This window comes from Electrona antarctica (assembly GCF_951216825.1).
Source record: "Electrona antarctica genome assembly, chromosome: 12".
NCBI lineage: Eukaryota > Metazoa > Chordata > Actinopteri > Myctophiformes > Myctophidae > Electrona > Electrona antarctica.
Window position 1 is genome coordinate 30,908,355 of NC_136793.1, and position 17,430 is coordinate 30,925,784.

General features: G+C 40.8%; 1 protein-coding gene across 2 annotated transcripts in view; it reads left to right on the top strand.

The window, feature by feature from the left end:
• The first annotated feature begins 2,372 nt into the window (after positions 1–2,372).
• Positions 2,373–17,430, top strand: part of kntc1 (kinetochore associated 1) — a 43,312-nt gene continuing 28,254 nt past the window's right edge. Inside the window, exons 1-26 of one of the 2 annotated variants that reach the window (XM_079515354.1) lie at positions 2,373–2,507; positions 2,868–3,000; positions 3,305–3,425; positions 3,691–3,806; positions 5,583–5,661; positions 5,834–5,911; positions 5,991–6,025; positions 7,181–7,291; positions 8,126–8,219; positions 10,351–10,403; positions 10,940–11,052; positions 11,935–11,992; positions 12,099–12,197; positions 12,295–12,338; positions 12,454–12,516; positions 12,637–12,712; positions 13,255–13,380; positions 13,501–13,667; positions 13,988–14,099; positions 14,477–14,620; positions 15,064–15,120; positions 15,919–15,990; positions 16,112–16,231; positions 16,352–16,495; positions 16,592–16,687; positions 16,833–16,936. In XM_079515354.1, the coding sequence (XP_079371480.1) occupies positions 2,875–3,000; positions 3,305–3,425; positions 3,691–3,806; positions 5,583–5,661; positions 5,834–5,911; positions 5,991–6,025; positions 7,181–7,291; positions 8,126–8,219; positions 10,351–10,403; positions 10,940–11,052; positions 11,935–11,992; positions 12,099–12,197; positions 12,295–12,338; positions 12,454–12,516; positions 12,637–12,712; positions 13,255–13,380; positions 13,501–13,667; positions 13,988–14,099; positions 14,477–14,620; positions 15,064–15,120; positions 15,919–15,990; positions 16,112–16,231; positions 16,352–16,495; positions 16,592–16,687; positions 16,833–16,936 (2,408 nt within the window). In that variant the 5' untranslated portion in view covers positions 2,373–2,507; positions 2,868–2,874. The other variant, XM_079515353.1, reaches the window with a different exon arrangement.

Below are 17,430 nucleotides of genomic sequence, written 5' to 3' on the forward strand. Positions count from 1 at the left end.
GCATCACACTTCTATATTACTGCACAACATGGTAAGTCAATACAAGCAGTCAGATATACTGAACATATTTAATTTAGAATTATATCTATCTATCTATCTATCTATCTATCTATCTATCTATCTATCTATCTATCTATCTATCTATCTATCTATCTATCTATCTATCTATCTATCTATATCTTGTCTTTCAGTACAGACAATCCATGTTCAAGTCCCATTCCTCCTACAGCTCAATGCTGCAGTATTTTGAACTTTTCAAGCCTTGAATAAAAAAGAAAAACTCAAAAGCACCAGGAGACATCTGCTGAGTGCCCAAAGGTGCCTTGGCTCAATGGTGTGGTGTGCTTGATCGGTTGCCTCTGCCACAGACAGTTGGTGGGTTCATGTCCCATGTCATCAAGGTGCTGGAGGACCATCGGGAGGGGTGCTCTCTCCCCCTGTTTCCTGAGAAGTAACGTTTGGGGCTTATGTCTGAAAGAACCCTGTCCAGCTAAACTTTCACCATGAAAATGTCCAACTTAACATACTCTTACCACATCTCAGTGTGCCCTTTTCCAACTGGCCTGGAAGCCAGACATAAAAGAGGGACTTTCCCACCAAGTTTTGGGGCACCAATCAGGGCCCAGTATGCAAATACATTGACTATTCTGTCAGATGATGTGCCAAAAACATATAATATGTAGTTTTTTCATAATTTTCACATTTGTTTTAGAAATTGTCGCAAAAACCATGAATTTAAAAAAATGATGAAAATGATGAAAACACTACACACTATAGTACATTTTTTTAATCGTCAAAAATCAAGAAAAATGACAAGTATGCCATTGTCGACGATTATAACCGGGGCCCAGTATGCCATTGTCGACGATTATAATCGGGGCCCAGTATGCAATTACACAGACTATTCTGTCAGATGATGGGCCAAAATGCATTGCTATTTTTTTTAAACGTTTGACCTAATTCTTATCTGTAAAGTGTTAGGTGGACAGGGTTCTTTCAGACATAAGCCTCAACTGTTACTTCTCAGGAGGCAGGGGGAGAGAGCTCCCGATGGTCCTCCAGCACCTTGATGACATGGGACTTGAACCTGCCAACTGTCTGTAGCAGAGGCAACCGATCAAGCGCACCACACCATTGAGCCGAGGCACCTTTGGGCACTCAGCAGGTGATTTTGAGTTTTTATTTTTTATTCAAACCTTGAAAAGTTCAAAGTACTCCAGCATTGAGCTATATAGGAGCAATTGGACTTGTACATGGAATGTCCATGCAGAGAGTCTGATCATTAGACCATTGCACCATCAGTCAGACAAGTCCTCCCTGCCAGTGCCAAAAAGGCATAGGCGAGGGGAAAGGGGGACAGAAATCCCCAAGCAAGATGCATTTTAACCACATCAGTGGCCATTTTATCAGTTTTTTCACTATATGCATTCAACTACGAGCCCTAATCGGCTGGGAGGTGTATTGCACTTTGATTGATTGATTGATTGAAATATTTATTAACAGTTTGCAGAATTACAGTACATTTCAAGCACAAATTCAATACAAAGACTGTTAACTGTGAGTGGACGACCCAATTAAGCATTACACTTGTTGAGGGTCCACCTTATTGTTCATAGCCAAAGAACAGAACAGGAATTCATCATAAAGGAGGTAAAAAGGGAAAAGAAACATTGTGCCGAATCTGGGTTGTACACTCCCTCTGGTGTTGTGGGTGTGGACTTGATCGTTAACATGGTGGTGTATCGAATCTTGTGGACCAGACACATTGCAAGATGCTATACTCTGTCGTCGACCCTAAGCCATTCCAGCCTGTCAAATTGGGTAGGGGTGAGGAGGTGGGCTCGGGGGGTGAGGCCAAGTAGGAGCCTGACCAGTTTGTTTTGGGAAGTCTGGGGCCTTGTTTTAAGGGCCTTTGAGGTGCTGGTACCAGGAGGTGCATGCATAGTCAAAGAAACCTTGTACGAGGGCAGTGATTACATTAGGCTATATGTCCACCGATGTGATTAAAATGCTTTTTATTGAACAATAGTGAAGATGCGGGTTCTAATATCCACCCGAAGAGGATCATAACATCCTTTGTTCTGAGGGTGATAACTTTATCTTTAAAATCTGAACCTTTATGTAGACTTTATCATTGTAAATATATCAAGGTGCTAAACAGAGTGAATAGTGTCATTCATTCGTGTCATTCGCGTCATTCATTTTTTTCATGTATTTTATTTATTATCTATAATATTTAAATTATTATTTATTATATTTTTTTTATAATTTTTTATTTATTTTTGCCCGCAAAGGCCGCTGGGAAATGCTGTGCTGCCTGTCATGGCGTCCAACATAAACAGAAGAAGAAGAAGAATGATAATGATGACACATTATTGTCTTAACGTGTTTTATTCTGTTCCACGGCTGAACTTTGGCGATTCCTCGACTGTGGAGGGCAGCATTGCACGAAAGTGTACAGTCTGCCGGAAGAAAAAGCTCAGGCTCCTCCTTGTGCATCCCGGATGGTATCTAGCCCGCCAATTTCTGAAGTTTTCTGTTTATCTTCTGTCACTGTCAGTGTTGTTTGATCTGCTAAAACGTTTTGACACTTCAAACGCGACATGCATATTTTACGGTTTGACCAGCAGTTGTATACTTTAGTTGCGACTAGTTGTTTGTGACTTTAGATATAAAAATATACCGATACTACTAGCCTAGCGCGACCCAATGTGTGGACTCTCGATAGTAACAATTTGCCTGTTTCCCAATGAGAGGCCAACAATAGGTAATAGTTATGCGCTTGTGTGCCTTAATATGTCAATGAGATTAACTGTTAACACAAACATGGACGTTAAATGAGTGAGTGATCTTAATCCTTTTGTTAGAACTACAATGTGGAACGACGTTGAACTTCTGACTAACGAGGACACCAACAGTCTTCGGCTTCGCAATGTTTCAGATGAAAATAGTGGCTTGTATCAAGTGGATACATTGGTCAAAATTTCCACTGGTGAAAAGGTAATACTGGACGTTTGAATTGTCTTACCATCCATGCATGCAGTATGGTTAAAATATGAATGTGATCATGGACACTTTGGACAGACACCCATGCTATGCTGTCATGAGTGTCCTCACAACACAACAAGTATTTGCTTAGCCCTAGAACGACTCTTGTTGTTTCATACTGTATGAAAGAACAAGAGCCGTTCTGGGCTAGCATTTGCTCTACTCGTGTGTTGTATTCCTTTTTAAACGGCACCTTTAAACTACCGGTATGTATTGTATTGACCAAAAATCTTGTAAAAAATCTTGTTTTTCGCAGGTGCAGTCCAATCCGCATCTCTATTCCTCTAGTGATACGAATAGTAGCATTGTTGTTGCTGACGGAACCATTATTCTGTTTGATCACAATTATCAGAACATCCTGCTGCACCTTGACTTTGGTAAATGTCTCTTTGATATTGCTTGTTTCAGCATTAATTAGTTTGTGTTCTACTAGAATTCATTGTATATTACTTGGAGCTTCTCCAATTAATATAATGTGAATCAGTCTATTAACTTGTTTGTTTCATGGTACATATTCAAATCTAGCCAAAACAAATTAATAAAACTATTATGCAGAGAGCTGTGTTACTGTACTGTAATACATTTTACCTAAAAAAAAAAAAATCAGTAATGAGGGCCGGGGGGTGTAACTGTTTTTCCCAGAAACTGCTGTGGATGCAGTGGATGTGTGTCTGGAAGGACAGTTTTTGGTGGTCTGCGAAAGAAATGGAAACCTCCATTTGATCTATGTCCCACAAAAGAGGATCCTCCTCACCAGGGTATGTCTTGTGTCCTTTCATAGTCCTATTTAGTGCTGAAAAAGTTGGTTCGGCTCTGTAGAGACTACAATGTGACGTCATTCAGAGGTTTGGGAGGGCGGGAACCGAACTAAAGTCGGCGCTTCGGTGCCACTGAAATGTTGTGACGACCCAAAATCATTTCGGCAGTATTTCCTCATTAATTCAGCCCAGCTTCAAGTTCAATTTGTCACCGTTGAAGCCAAGAACACACCGGCTGGGAGATGAGCTCCGCAGAGCGGGCAGTCTGCAGTAGCTGTCTCTCGCTGGCCGTGCGATGAAATGAAATGAAATGAAAATGAAATGATTACTATATTTACCCAGGGTATCTGGGCTAAGCTCAAGAACTTGTTTCCAGCCAGGCCCTGCTCATAGAACACATTTCATCATAGTGGTTCAATGCCTTGTTCAAGGGCACTTCAGTGGTGGTAATTTTAACGTGTCGGACCGCTGATTCGAAAACACAAGATACCTCCGTTCCCCACAACGCATCGCTTTCTTTTTTAAGATTTATTTTTGGCTTTTCTGTTTTTATTGATAGTATCAAGTGAAGATAGACAGGAAATAGGGAGAGGGAGAAGGGGAGAGACATGCAGCAAAGGTCATCATGAACGGGACTCGAACATGCAACGTGCTGTCAGGCCATAGCCTATGTGGCATGTGCCTGGACCACTTGGCCAGTGGGTACCCCCGCATCACGTTCTTAACTAACTGTGTTTGATATATCTCTCACACACACACACACACACACACACACACACACACACATCAGCCTGTTTGTGTGACACAACACAACACCCAGCTGGCTGGAAGTCAAGGAGGACGCACCGCCACAGTGAGGGCCAGTCAGATGTTGACTTTGAGGTTTTTTTGTATTTCGGTAATTTAAAAATAAAACAAAATGGTTGTTAAGCAATTTACATTGTTTAGTCAACATGGTGACTATTTTAGCCGAAAAGGTATGGGCTGAAGCATAAAGCTTTGTACGCGCTGTGCAAGGCTCATTTCCCGGCCACAAACACATTCATGCCAAGGACCTCCAATATTTACAAGCGACTTCGGCGTTAGTCGTGAGGGAGTTTGAATTTACTTTTATAGAGCCAAACTAAAAGTCTGGTCGGGGACCCTTCCCAAAACAACTTTTTGTCAGCACTAAATAAATAGGTGTATGAATCGACCCCTACACCTTATTGGATTGTGGCAATGTCCTTTTTTTGCAACTTATTGTTTTTATTGTCATTGCTGGGGTAAACAATACATTTTATACTCAATCACAGCATAGGTTACACAGCATTAGGTTCTCAATACAAAATTCACATTGTCTCCTCAAAGAGACAGCAGCAACATTAAAAGTAACACATTTGGAAATAAATAAATAATCATAAATAATATTAACAATAGTAATAATAATAAAGTGAAGAAATGTAAACATGAAAGACAACATCTGATCGAGTAATTCAGTCAACGGACATGAAAGAAAAAAGGAAAGAGGGGAAGAGAATTATAAATAGTAGATGCGAGTTACAGAATGTACATATTTTTATAGACACTGTCACAATGCACATCTACCCACATATTGCAGCAATGTCCTTTTAACTTGTATTGGTATGAAGTCATCCACAATATTTTGGTGTCTCTGCTTGAGACAATCGACCCAGCCATAATGAAAGCCTGTATAACTATCCAGTGTGCTTTCTAATGGGAATGAAATTACTGGTAATGTGATTTGTTTGATGAATACAAAGGAATATCTTACAGGTTTTGGTGGAGAAACCATGTAAAGGAAATGATAAAACATACCGGCATCTCGTCATAGAGGAGGATAAGGACTCATCAGGTGAGCTCTTTCCAGCTGCTTATTAGAAACTAGCTTTGGAGATGGACTGTTATAATAATCTGGATTTGAAGGGGAATAAATTGATCTTTTTGTGACTAATTGAAATGGATGACGTTATGGAATGTTAGATTTAATGCCTGGTTGGATCTATTTTATTGTTTCATGCTTGCAGGAATATATCGCATCCTACTCCTCATAAACGAGGGATTTTTCCACATCACAAACCTTGCTTTAGTGAAGATCCAGACTGGTATGTGGTAACTTATAAAGCAATACTTACTGTATATATATATATGTCGGAGTTTATTCGTTTTTTCTTTTTTCTTTAGCCATTGACAAGACGGATGTCGGAGCTTTGAAAGAGGTAAATGAAGTGTGTGTGTGTGTGTGTGTGTGTGTGTGTGTGTGTGTGTGTGTGTGTGTGTGTGTGTGTGTGTGTGTGTGTGTGTGTGTGTGTGTGTGTGTGTGTGTGTGTGTGTGTGTGTGTGTGTGTGTGTGTGTGTGTGTGTGGGGGGGGGGGGGGGGGGGGTGCAATAACAGTGGCAACATAAATTTTTCCCATAGAGACTTCCACAACATGTTTAATACATTTTTATCCCACGATTTTGTAACAATTTTTTTCACCCAATGTCAATTATCTAATGTAATCCTGGGCGCTACACTTCCTCTGCCAACCTGGGGGGGCAGCGGACTGACCTTGCTTCCTTCAATGCATGAAGAGTCCAAGCTGCTTCTTTTCACCTGATGGGGGAGTTTCCCCGGCCAGACGTGGAAGGAACACATTATTCCGACCAGTTCCTTTCCCCTCCATCAGGCGCCTCGGCTGGCCAGGGGGAGGTAGTTTAGAGACCAGGATTACTGCATGTTTTTGTGAGGGTACCTACCCACACAGAAAGGCCCTTTCGCTAACCCCGCCTCGGGAATGGGCACTGATGACGCGGAGGAGGGAACGCGCCCACAGCGTCCCCAGCGGGAATCCAACCCAGGACCTTCTAGCTGTGAGGCGACAGCACTACCGACTGTTCCATGACCCCTGAGACTTCCAAAATTTATATTGATTATTGTAAGCCTAGAATCAAGCCATCCAGGATCCTGGTCATGACCATAAAACCTTTGATTCTGTGAGAAAAAGAAAGAAACCAAACCATGTATATTGAGCACCACCAGGTAATATTGGCTAAAGGTTCGGTAAACCTAAACCTAGGGTAGAAAAGTATATAGATGCAGTGGCCTACAATATTACAATTAAGGAACATTCAATGATAAAGTTAATGAGTACAGTGTGGGGATATCATTAGATGCAGCTGTGCATAATTAACACAAACTCAGATTATTCCTGGAGAACGGAGGAGAGATAAGAGAGATGGAGGGAGGAGAGAGAGAAGGTACCAGAATGCATTAAATTAGTGATGTAATTGCGTCTGAATATTAACCCGGTCCCGCCTGCCGGACGGGGTTGACGGATCGACCCACGAACCACTAATGGATGGATATTTAATGAAACTTTGCCTCCTTTCAGCTCCAGTCTCTCATCAAGATCGACTTCTGTTCCACCAATGCGTCACATGGGAAAGGATGCAGTACAGCAGTGATGTTCAATCTAAGCCACGAAGTTCATCTCATTATTGGGGTACATACATAAAATCTCTTTATTATCCTAGGGAATAGTTGATGCTAACGACAGAACATGGATTTATTCTTCTAAATAGTCAGTGTATTGAAAGGACGACACTAAATGAGCAAGGCATGGCCATCTGGGTGGTTCAGCCAGTAATTTAAAACCAAATTATGCTTGGCTGTTAAAGCTGTTTGTACACTCTCCATTTGAACGCAATCAGTGCCGGGACTTCTTTCAAAATAGAAGCTTGGGGTGCCGGGAAGATATGGCCGCTTTTACTCTGTAAGCCCACCCCCCCTTCCGTTCCGTAAAAAAAACCGTGAGACATATTTTTGCTTGCTTACCTCGCTAAGATTACGATAAAAGTCGCTGATCGCTCGCTTCATATTTTGAACGAGAGGTGTGTTGATGTCAGAAATGAAGAGTTTAGTATATCCATCTGGTCAAAACCACTACGGAGAGCTCCCTAGTGCCGAGCCTTTCTTTGTGAATGGTAAACGGGGAAGTGTACGACAACGCGCATGCGCGAAAGAGCAAGGAGTATGGTGCAGAAGGAGAGGCCAACTCAAAAAGAAAAAAATGCAGACTATTTTTCTCTCGGTTGATATAAATGAAAATGCGTTAGCCGTCGGTTGGATTAGTTATGACTTCCCCACACGCCGTACGGTCTAAATGGGTTAAGGGGGAAATGCTCTTAAAACATTTGCCTGAAATCACAATGGTGGGACTGCCATCGTGATTTTTGAATGAATTTTGTACTGGGTCAGATTAAAAGGTGCTGTCTGTAATTGTTTTTAATAACAAAAAAAAGAAAACAGATTCTTCTCAATTGATTGATTTCTAAAGGGGAATCAAGAGGACGTTCTCTCCCACTGGATATTGGAACCATATCAGACCACTATGCGCCTTGCACAGTCTCTGGATTCTAGCTTAATCCCAGGTGACTTCTTCCATCATGTAATTTAATGTATTATCATTACTATAATTTCGAGATTTTGCATTATATTTTGCATTACAATACATTCTACACTAGATGAGAAATTGTTCTTAAAGCTGCAATCTGTAACTTGTATGTTCTACCTTGGATTTTAACCCAGGTCCTCCACGTCATAAGCCCCAACATTTCTACTGTTGAGCTCATACAGAAAGTTTGTTTAATCAGAGTATACAGTATATTAAGCTTTTGAGCTTAATTATACCACTTGTCAATCATTAGTGGTCCTACCTGACCACAGAAGAGCCGGTAGACCAACTATAACCACAGCAGTTGTGTTCGTTACATTGTATTAACATGCTCTATTATAGAGCGTCGCAGTCCCGCCCCCTTTCATAACGACAAGAGCCCAGGAAGAGAATTCCCCATTCATTTTCCCCATAAAGTTTTCAAAAAGTATTTATTTAAAGACGTTTACGGCGCGGACAAAGCCAACTCAGCTCATGACAAATCGTGACAATAAACACAATGTTTTAGGCCGATCAAATAATTAGTAAGAAGGAAAAACTAAACCAAAAGTGTTGTACACTGCCTGGGTGGTATTGCAGTCGCTGTACCGCACTGTTGTGACGAAAAGAGAGTTGAGCCAGAAGGCTCCGTCTTCTGAGCAATCTTCGTTCCTACTCTCACCTATGGTCATGAAGTGTGTGTCATGACTGAAATAATACGGTCCCAAATACAAACTGCCGAAATGAGTTTTTCTTCGACGGGTGGCTGGCATCTCCCTTAGAGATAGGGTGAGAAGTTCAGTCACACAAGAGAGACTCGGAGTAGAGTCGCTGCTTCTTCGCCTGGAAAGGAGCCAGCTTAGGCGGTTCGGGCATCTGGTTAGGATGCCTCTCGGGCGTCTCCCTAGGGAGGTCCTCGAGGCACGTCTCACTGGGAGGAGATCCCAGGGCAGACAAAGGCGCAGTTGGAGGAAATACATCGACTCACTGGCCTTGGAACGTCTCGGGATCCCCCAGGAGGAAGTCACTAATGTTGCTCTGAAGAGGGAAGTCTGGAGCACTCTGGTGGAGCTGTTGCCCCCGTGACCTGACTACAGATAAGTGGTTGAAGATGGATTGAGAAATAGAGGGGACATATTTGAACTAGTATCCATCCATCCAAGTTAACCTGACTCCACCAGAATGGGGGCGGTATTGGGTTCACTGTGAAACGAATGTGAAGCAAGTGTCTCAAATTCAATGTGTTTATCATATATAAGTAAGTAGCCTTGCCGAGCCATGAGGCCCATAGGGCCGGAGCCTATCTCCTGTTTCTGTAGCGTGAGGCAGCTTGATGTACAAGTACACCCCCTGGACATGACGCTAGTATGTCGCAGGGACTTACCCCCAATCCAACCCTTGATGCTGAGTGTCAAGCAGGGAGGCACTGGGTCCCATTTTTTTGAGTCTTTGGTATCATATATACTCGGCACAAAAAGTTCTGAAACTTAACTTTGCTCCATTATTTCTCCACTTTACTAATTATATAATTTTAATCGTTGATTAGTAACCTTTACAACGAGGTATAGTTTGTAAGGACTATGTGGAATGAGCAACACTGCTAAACGTGAGGGTTGCACCCCCAAACAATTTGCCAAAATGGCAAATGATTGGTATTCAACACTTGCTTTGTGTTGCTTAGTGGATTGGATGATTGCACTTTATTAATTTTACACTCAGTCCAGCAAAGTCAAGTGGAAGTGCGGAAGGCACGCTGCGTCGCTGCCACTCGAGTGACTACAGGCCAATCAAAGCACGTCTTTTCCGGGACTTAATCCAAATGAGCTTTATTGGCTCCCCAGGTTGGCAGAGGGAGTGTAGGATTGCAAAAATCGTGGGATAAAATTTAAGAAGGGGGGAAAAAAAGAATAACATATTATTCACACAATACAAAGTAATGGATTGCAGCTTTAAATATAGTAGAAAAACATCTTGCTCTCCTGGTTGGAGAAATGTGTTGTAGGGCGGCAGTTATGAGGATGAGTGTCAAGATATTGTTGTTTTTATATATCAGATATTTGCACTTATGAAAAGTGTAATTTCTTTCTAACTGTTGTTAAGCTGTTGGTTCTCTCACCTTCACTTGCAAGGTGTAAGGAAGATCCTGGTGGTGGAAAATCTCATCTATATTCTAGACACTGAGGTAAGTCCAAAGTTTCTGTTAGTTCCCTGATATGTAGTCTATAGTACATGTTTATGCTGTATTCTATCAAAATAATTCAAAGTAAAATGTAGAGTTTTTAGTTATGATTTGTTTAGTCAATCCAACTATTTTTTTATTTATTTGAACAGACCACATGAAAGCAGAGAGTGTTGTATAGCCTATAGGAGGGAGGCACATAACTTAAAGCAGAAAGCTGTGCCAGACTGGAAGTATTTGATCCTAAGCTAGCAGCAGGCAATTTAGGTGCTACCATATTACTATATGACCCATTGGGCAGTATTATGCATGTCTTAAGTACCAGGTCTTATTACTTAACTTAAGACCTGGAGGCGTGGTCAATGCTGTTTGGCCACTCAGAATAGCCAAATGGCATTGATCACGCCTCCAGGTCTTAAGTAATAAGACCTGGTACTTAAGACACGCATAATACTGCCCATTGTCTCTTGCAATGCAACTATATGCACATAACGGGTCTACTATTAGTACATGTAGGTTTTCCCCCCTTTTTGTTTCAGGATGTTCTGAGTATGTGGGACCTACATTGTCTGGTCATGATTTGCTGCTGGCCTGATCTTGCCATACATGACTTCCAACTCATCACAGAGTGCGACTCAGCTGCCATGGCAGTGTATGTATCACAATTTTGTGAGATAGTCAGTGGTGTCATGCTCGTAGAACGCAGTACCACACCGTCGTACCAGTAATTTTTTTACGTGCAAGCGCAGGGACGGAACGGTGCATGTGCGTGCACGCTAGAACACGTCCCCCTTCAAGAGAAGACGCACCTAGTCAACCTCGCGTCACCACACTTTCTAAGACGTACCCAGTTGTCTAGGTTTACTGGCGCCCCCCCCCTATTTTCACGCCGTGTCAAGTAGGCTACCGTGCCGAATCAAATGGCTACTACTTTGCATAACAGGCCAGCTTTAACTGTTTATACGTGAGCACACGTAGCCTATACGGTAAGTGTTCGGTTATTTGGCATGCACACTTACAGCAGTAGGCTATGGCTCCAGTAGGCTACTGCTGCTGTGTGGTGTTCTGCACACAAGAAGAATGCCTCCTCCATCAAAGAACCGATTCATTCGTCCAAAGCAAACTTCTTAGTTTCGCTAGTATGCAGAGATGTTTGTCTGACTATTTTAAGTCTACTTTTGTGTTTGTGTCTAAAACTCTCACACACTATTTAACAATAGGCTTAGGCTATATCAGCTGTTCTGTGTGCATGCCGCGATGCGCACATGCACTCGCACATGCATGTGTGCGTGCACATGACGTCATTAAAACGCTATTGTACCAGTAAAAAAAAAACACCATGACACCACTGCACACTATTTAACAATAGGCTTAGTCTATATCAGCTGTTCTGTGTTCATGTCGCCATGCGCACATGCACGCGTCATTAAAACATCAGTAAAAAAAAACACCATGACACCACTGCAGATAGTATGTAGTATTGATTTGTTAGACTGAGTTCATATTTTTAAATGTAACTCAATCTGTATTTCAGCCAAGAAAAGGGCAGCATGAAGAAGATGATTACAATGACCAAGAAGGACAACCACAAGGTATACATCATCTTTCTTTAGAGGGAATTTGAAAGATCATTTAATGTTAAAGTATAAAGTTTTCTTTTCTTATCTTTCTTTATTCTTTTACATTTTATTTATTTAGATGAGTACACTTCACGTGCGCTCTCTACCCTCCATGGATGTTCTCTATTCTCTCGATGTCTCCTCTACCTCTTGCCTCGTTCAGACAAAAATGAGCATGGTAATTATCTACAATTCTTGCAAATTGCAATTGAACCACTTCTTTGTTGGTCTCAATACTGTATGCTGCTAAACATGTCAACTTTCCTTTATTTCAGGACACAATTTATTTGCTTGAAGGGATATCTGAGAACCCAGAAAGGTAAGCGTGTTCTTTAACATTTGTCATCATTGATTCATACTATAAATGATGAATATTTGACCGTGATGTCATATCTGAGTGATTTTTTTTTGATGATTTTTTTATCTTCAATTAGCCCAGAGGAGCCTATATCTTGTGTTGTCATGCGATGCTTCACAGAGGCTTTGCCTGAGAACAGGTAACATAGTTGTCTTGTACTAAATAGTTGGAATATACATTTTATCAGCCTATTACTGTATGTGATTTTCAATAACAAGATATGTGAGGTCAATAATAGAAGATACATTTTACTGTTCAGACTCAGCAGGCTTCTCTACAGGCACAAATTTGAAGAAGCTGAAAAGTTTGCAATTGCATTTGAGCTGGATTTGGAGGTCAGTCTCTCTTCTAAATGGAATTTAAATTCATGTGACCATTGGGGTTAGTACAGTAAAACAAATAAGTTAGATTTCCATTTTGTTGCTTTTGTCCAGTGGTTACAGTGGCTGATGAATTAAGACATTTAAATCGCCTCTTCTCCTTTTTTAAAAATGTCACAGTAGCCAAATGTATACATTAATTCCACAAGGAACTGTGAATGATTTGTTTTGTCTGCTCAATTCCAATTTCACTTGTTTAATCCGTATTCTGTCTGAGTTCTCTATCCTGATTGGATAAAATTGGTATCTGGACCATGAAAATGCAAGTTTACTAAAGTATATAATATCTATTTAACACTTATTTTAATCATAATATAAGATAATTTCCCATTATGTCAGATTAACATCATCAACATGGACATGATCAACATGGACGTGATCAACCTGCCTTCCAGGCGGCCCTCCTTTTGCCTTAGCCAATTTTAATTTAGAATATAGTTGGGTAAGCCTTGATTAGGTGGTTTATAGTACTACTGACAATGCTACTTCTTTCTCAGCTTGTTTACAAGGTGAAGCTGGACTTTGTGCTGGAGCAGCTGGCTTCTGCTTCAGTCGGGGGTTATGGAGACAACGTGTTGTGTGAACTCGTGGAAGAGGCCAACACCAACCTGATGAAAATCATGGTGAGAATGTCGTCACTATTTTTTTCTATAATTTTGTGTAAAGTTAAAATTAAAGGTCTGCAATTAAAATTAAAAGTGTTCATGCTTTGCTGATGGAAGAGTATTCTGTGTGTCTCTTAGGATCAGCAGTATGTGGTGGAATACTGCCTTAAGATGCCATGGCCCACCTTTGAGACAGCAGAGAAGATGCTGAACCACACTGCCACACGATATGCCTCTCTGCATATTCAGGAGGCTTTGGCCAGATTGGCCACATTCTGCAGTCTTTATGGTCCGGATAAGTTCAAGTAAGGAAATGCAATGAAAAGGTTCAATGTTATGCTAACTCATTCTGCTGGGGGTCTGTGCCCTAGAATTTGGGTATTGTTCAAAGCAAAAAAATATGTAGTTTTAATATATTACATATATATATATATATATATATATATATATATATATATATATATATACATATACACAGAAATTTCCTTCAATTGTTTAATTTGTATCAAAAGTATCGAACCAGTGACGCCAAAATATTGAACCGAACCGTGAATTTTGTGAATATACACGCAATGATTTTTTTGTGTGTGTGAGTGTGAATTTGTGTTTTGTTGGTTACCTTCAGTGGCATTGCCTGGATCGAGTTTCTGAACTGCACAGACAACTTTGGAGAGATTCTGACCCACTTAAGAGAAGGCAATCTGAAGGGTGCACAGTTCCTTTGGCTCCGACATGAGGTAGTCTCCAAATTGTACAGAGATAGATAGATGCTGAGGTTGAGTCAGGACTCTGGAATGACCTGCCCGAGGAACCCAGGCTTTCTATCAGTGTCTTCTTTTAAATCACCTTTAAAAAAATGTTTTATAGAAAGGCCTTTCCAAAATTGTGAAATCTTTTGATGTTTTTACTTTAATTTGTCACTGCACTTCATATTTTATAAATGTTGTTCTGTTTGTATTCTGTTGGGATACTTTTTATTTATCTAAAGCACTTTGTAATATTGTTTTATTATATATATTTTTATTATTATTACTTCTTCATAAAGTGCAGATGACAAAAGATCTCTGTAAGTAAGTAGTATCATGGTAATTTATACACAATGTTCTCTGGACAGGGAGAGATTTCAGAGAAGTTTGACGAGCGTGGACTTGAAACTCTGCTTGTTTCAATCCCTGAGGATTTACCATCCCAAGACCTCTGTCCATGGTTTAGAGCTGTCATTGTCCCTTTTGTAAGGAGGGTACTTCCCAGAGGACAGGTGAGATGTTAGTGTCTTAAAGGAACCACATAGGTATTTTAGCATATTTTATGCCATTTGACTACAAATCAGTGCCATTGTGCCAATCATTTTCCAAAGCATATCACAATACATTTTAGGAAGCCACCGGTGTCGCTTAATTTAAGTACGGCATGAGATTCAATTTGAGACATAATCGTCTTTATCTAATGTATTCAATGCAGTTGACAATAGTCTTTAAATCGATTTATGAAAAACAAAGTTATATGGCAATACGGCAAACATTAATATTTATTTGCCAGTTAAAGTGTGTATATCACCTGAAAGTTTGAAAGAAAAAATAATAATGATTTTAGGCTAATTATTAATGGAAACCACACAAAACAAACTGGTACATGGATGTAGGTGGTGGATGTATAACATTTATTGTTGGCATTAAACGTGTTGTCAAAATATATTTGCAGAAAATCTTGGCAAGATGGCTTGAACTGAGGGCAAGGAATCTGGAGTTAACAGAAAAGGTGAATTATTTTCTCATCTCAATAATGTATTTGTGGATGAATTTGCAAAACAAATTAAATTGAATTGAATTTCAGTCCTTGAATACAATAACAAAAAACATTGCATGGATGTACCTGGGACGTATCCTCACCTCAGTGATGTATCCCAACTAAGGTCATCAGGGTTTTGGGTCTCTCGAACATCATACCCCTCACTCAGGCGACCCAGCCGGGGTGATCAAGTCCCGACTTACGTCCCAGTAGCTACCCTCAATCAGTCCCACTAGGGCAAAACCAGGGCCACACAATCTGTGTACTCCAGAACAACTCTGCCAGGGCTGGGAGGTACGCTTCTGGCATATGGAAGGACTAAGCTCTGTGGGTTGACTCCTGTCCGGGCCCCTCCTACGTCTCACCAGGTCCACTCCTGCTCTCACCAGTCCCAGCACCAGACACTTCATTCAGGAGTGGTGGGCAATGGTTCCGCAGACTCCACCCGAGCGAGAAGGTGGTGCTGCGGGCTCCACTTGCTGGCCTTGAATGGCCCTCCTGGGGGCGGGGCGCTTACCCATACTGCTCACCCGGGTGATGTCTACATTCCGGCTGTCACCCATCTCTCCGGTGGTCACCAGACTATACCTGGTTGTCACATAGTCTATTCCTATGAGTCACTATAAATAGAAGAACTATAACAACAACTATAACATTTTATTTCAATCTACAAAACTGACTGCCAATCATATTGTAATATAACATTCTGATGAATGTTGGTGTGAAATGTTGAATCAACTAAGTCATCAATATATCCTGTTCTTCCAGGGAGCCTGGCCACAGAATGGACTTGACATGGCAGAGCTAGGACTGCCCTCCTTATGGATGTGGATGCAGTGTGTAAGACGCCCCCTGTTCTGCTTACAATACAAATTTCATATCATATTTGTGGACATGATGGTAACATGTTGCACATATTGGCAGAGAGTAGCATATGACAGTCATATTTACATTTTTTCAGGATGATTATTATGGAGCAGAAGAAATAGAGAGCCTGAAATCCTTAGTCTCCAGCCTGCACCAGCTGTTGGACCTTCATAGAAAGTACAACTGCCGTCTGTCTCTCTCTGTCTTTGAGAAGGTGTGTGTGTGTAAATGAAACATTTCACTTGCAGTCATGGCATCTGTTCCACAAAGAGCAGGGACTTGAATTTGAATTATTTACTAATATCTCTGTTCATCTTCCCGGTGAATCTGGTAGGGAAGTGTTCGGAATGTGGTGTTTTTCATGCTGGATAAGGTGCCGGCTCCAGAGCTCATTCCCGCCGCAGTGGAGAGCAGCATCCTGCCATATTGCTTAGAACATCAGATTCCTTTTGACGAGTTGCTCCTACAGTATATCAAGGTATTGACCTACCATAGGAAAAAAACATCACACCAAATTAATTTTGCTGTAGTGAAGAGATAACATTTTGCTTCTGTTTCTTTGAAACTGATTTAGGATCTGCTGGAGCGCTGCAGTTCACAGACCACAACCCTATTTACAGAGTGGGAGGCTAAAGCAGTGTCTGTATTGGGATGCATGACTGACACTGACGTGAGTTCTTGTTACCACATATGAACAGGAAACATCTTTTTGGCCTCAACAAGACATGACAATTATTAAAACTGTTGATAAAGTTTGAAATGAAGTCCCAATCTCCCATCATTTGAAGTTGTTACAATTTCTGTATTGTGTATAGTTGATGGTGGATGCTGTACTGGAGATCATGCAGAAGGCTGTGGTGCCTTGGAGTGAAGTGGTGGAGACACTGGTGCAGCAGTACCTGGAGATGGAGGGACCCAAGTATGTCACCTATGACTTTATTTGGTCTGCACTCTGCATGTCATTTTGTAGTAATGTGCAAGTAGTCACTAGATGGTGGATGTTTTACTGTCCCAAACCTTTTCAAGTTCACAAGTAAAAGAGCTATCACAAAGTTAACTTCACACAATTTAAAATAGTTAATTAACTAGTCCGAGTTCATAGTTTTGAACTAACCTTTTCCATGTTAACTTCTTCCGTTTTTAAAAATGTTGCAAAATAGAAGCTCCTACCCATCCATCCCCAGTCCACTTCCAAAACTAAACTGAATTACTGTGTCTTATAGTATAGAATAACAGACAGGGATTGATTTTAAAAGGACAACAAGGAAATGATAGGAAAAGAGTAAGTGAATAATGATAGAATAAAAGCATAAGTTCTTTTATTCTATCATTATTCACTTACTCTTTTCCTGGTGCTGTGTGCAGGGTTCTTCTAGGTTATAAACCTATATTAACATAATTATATATATATAT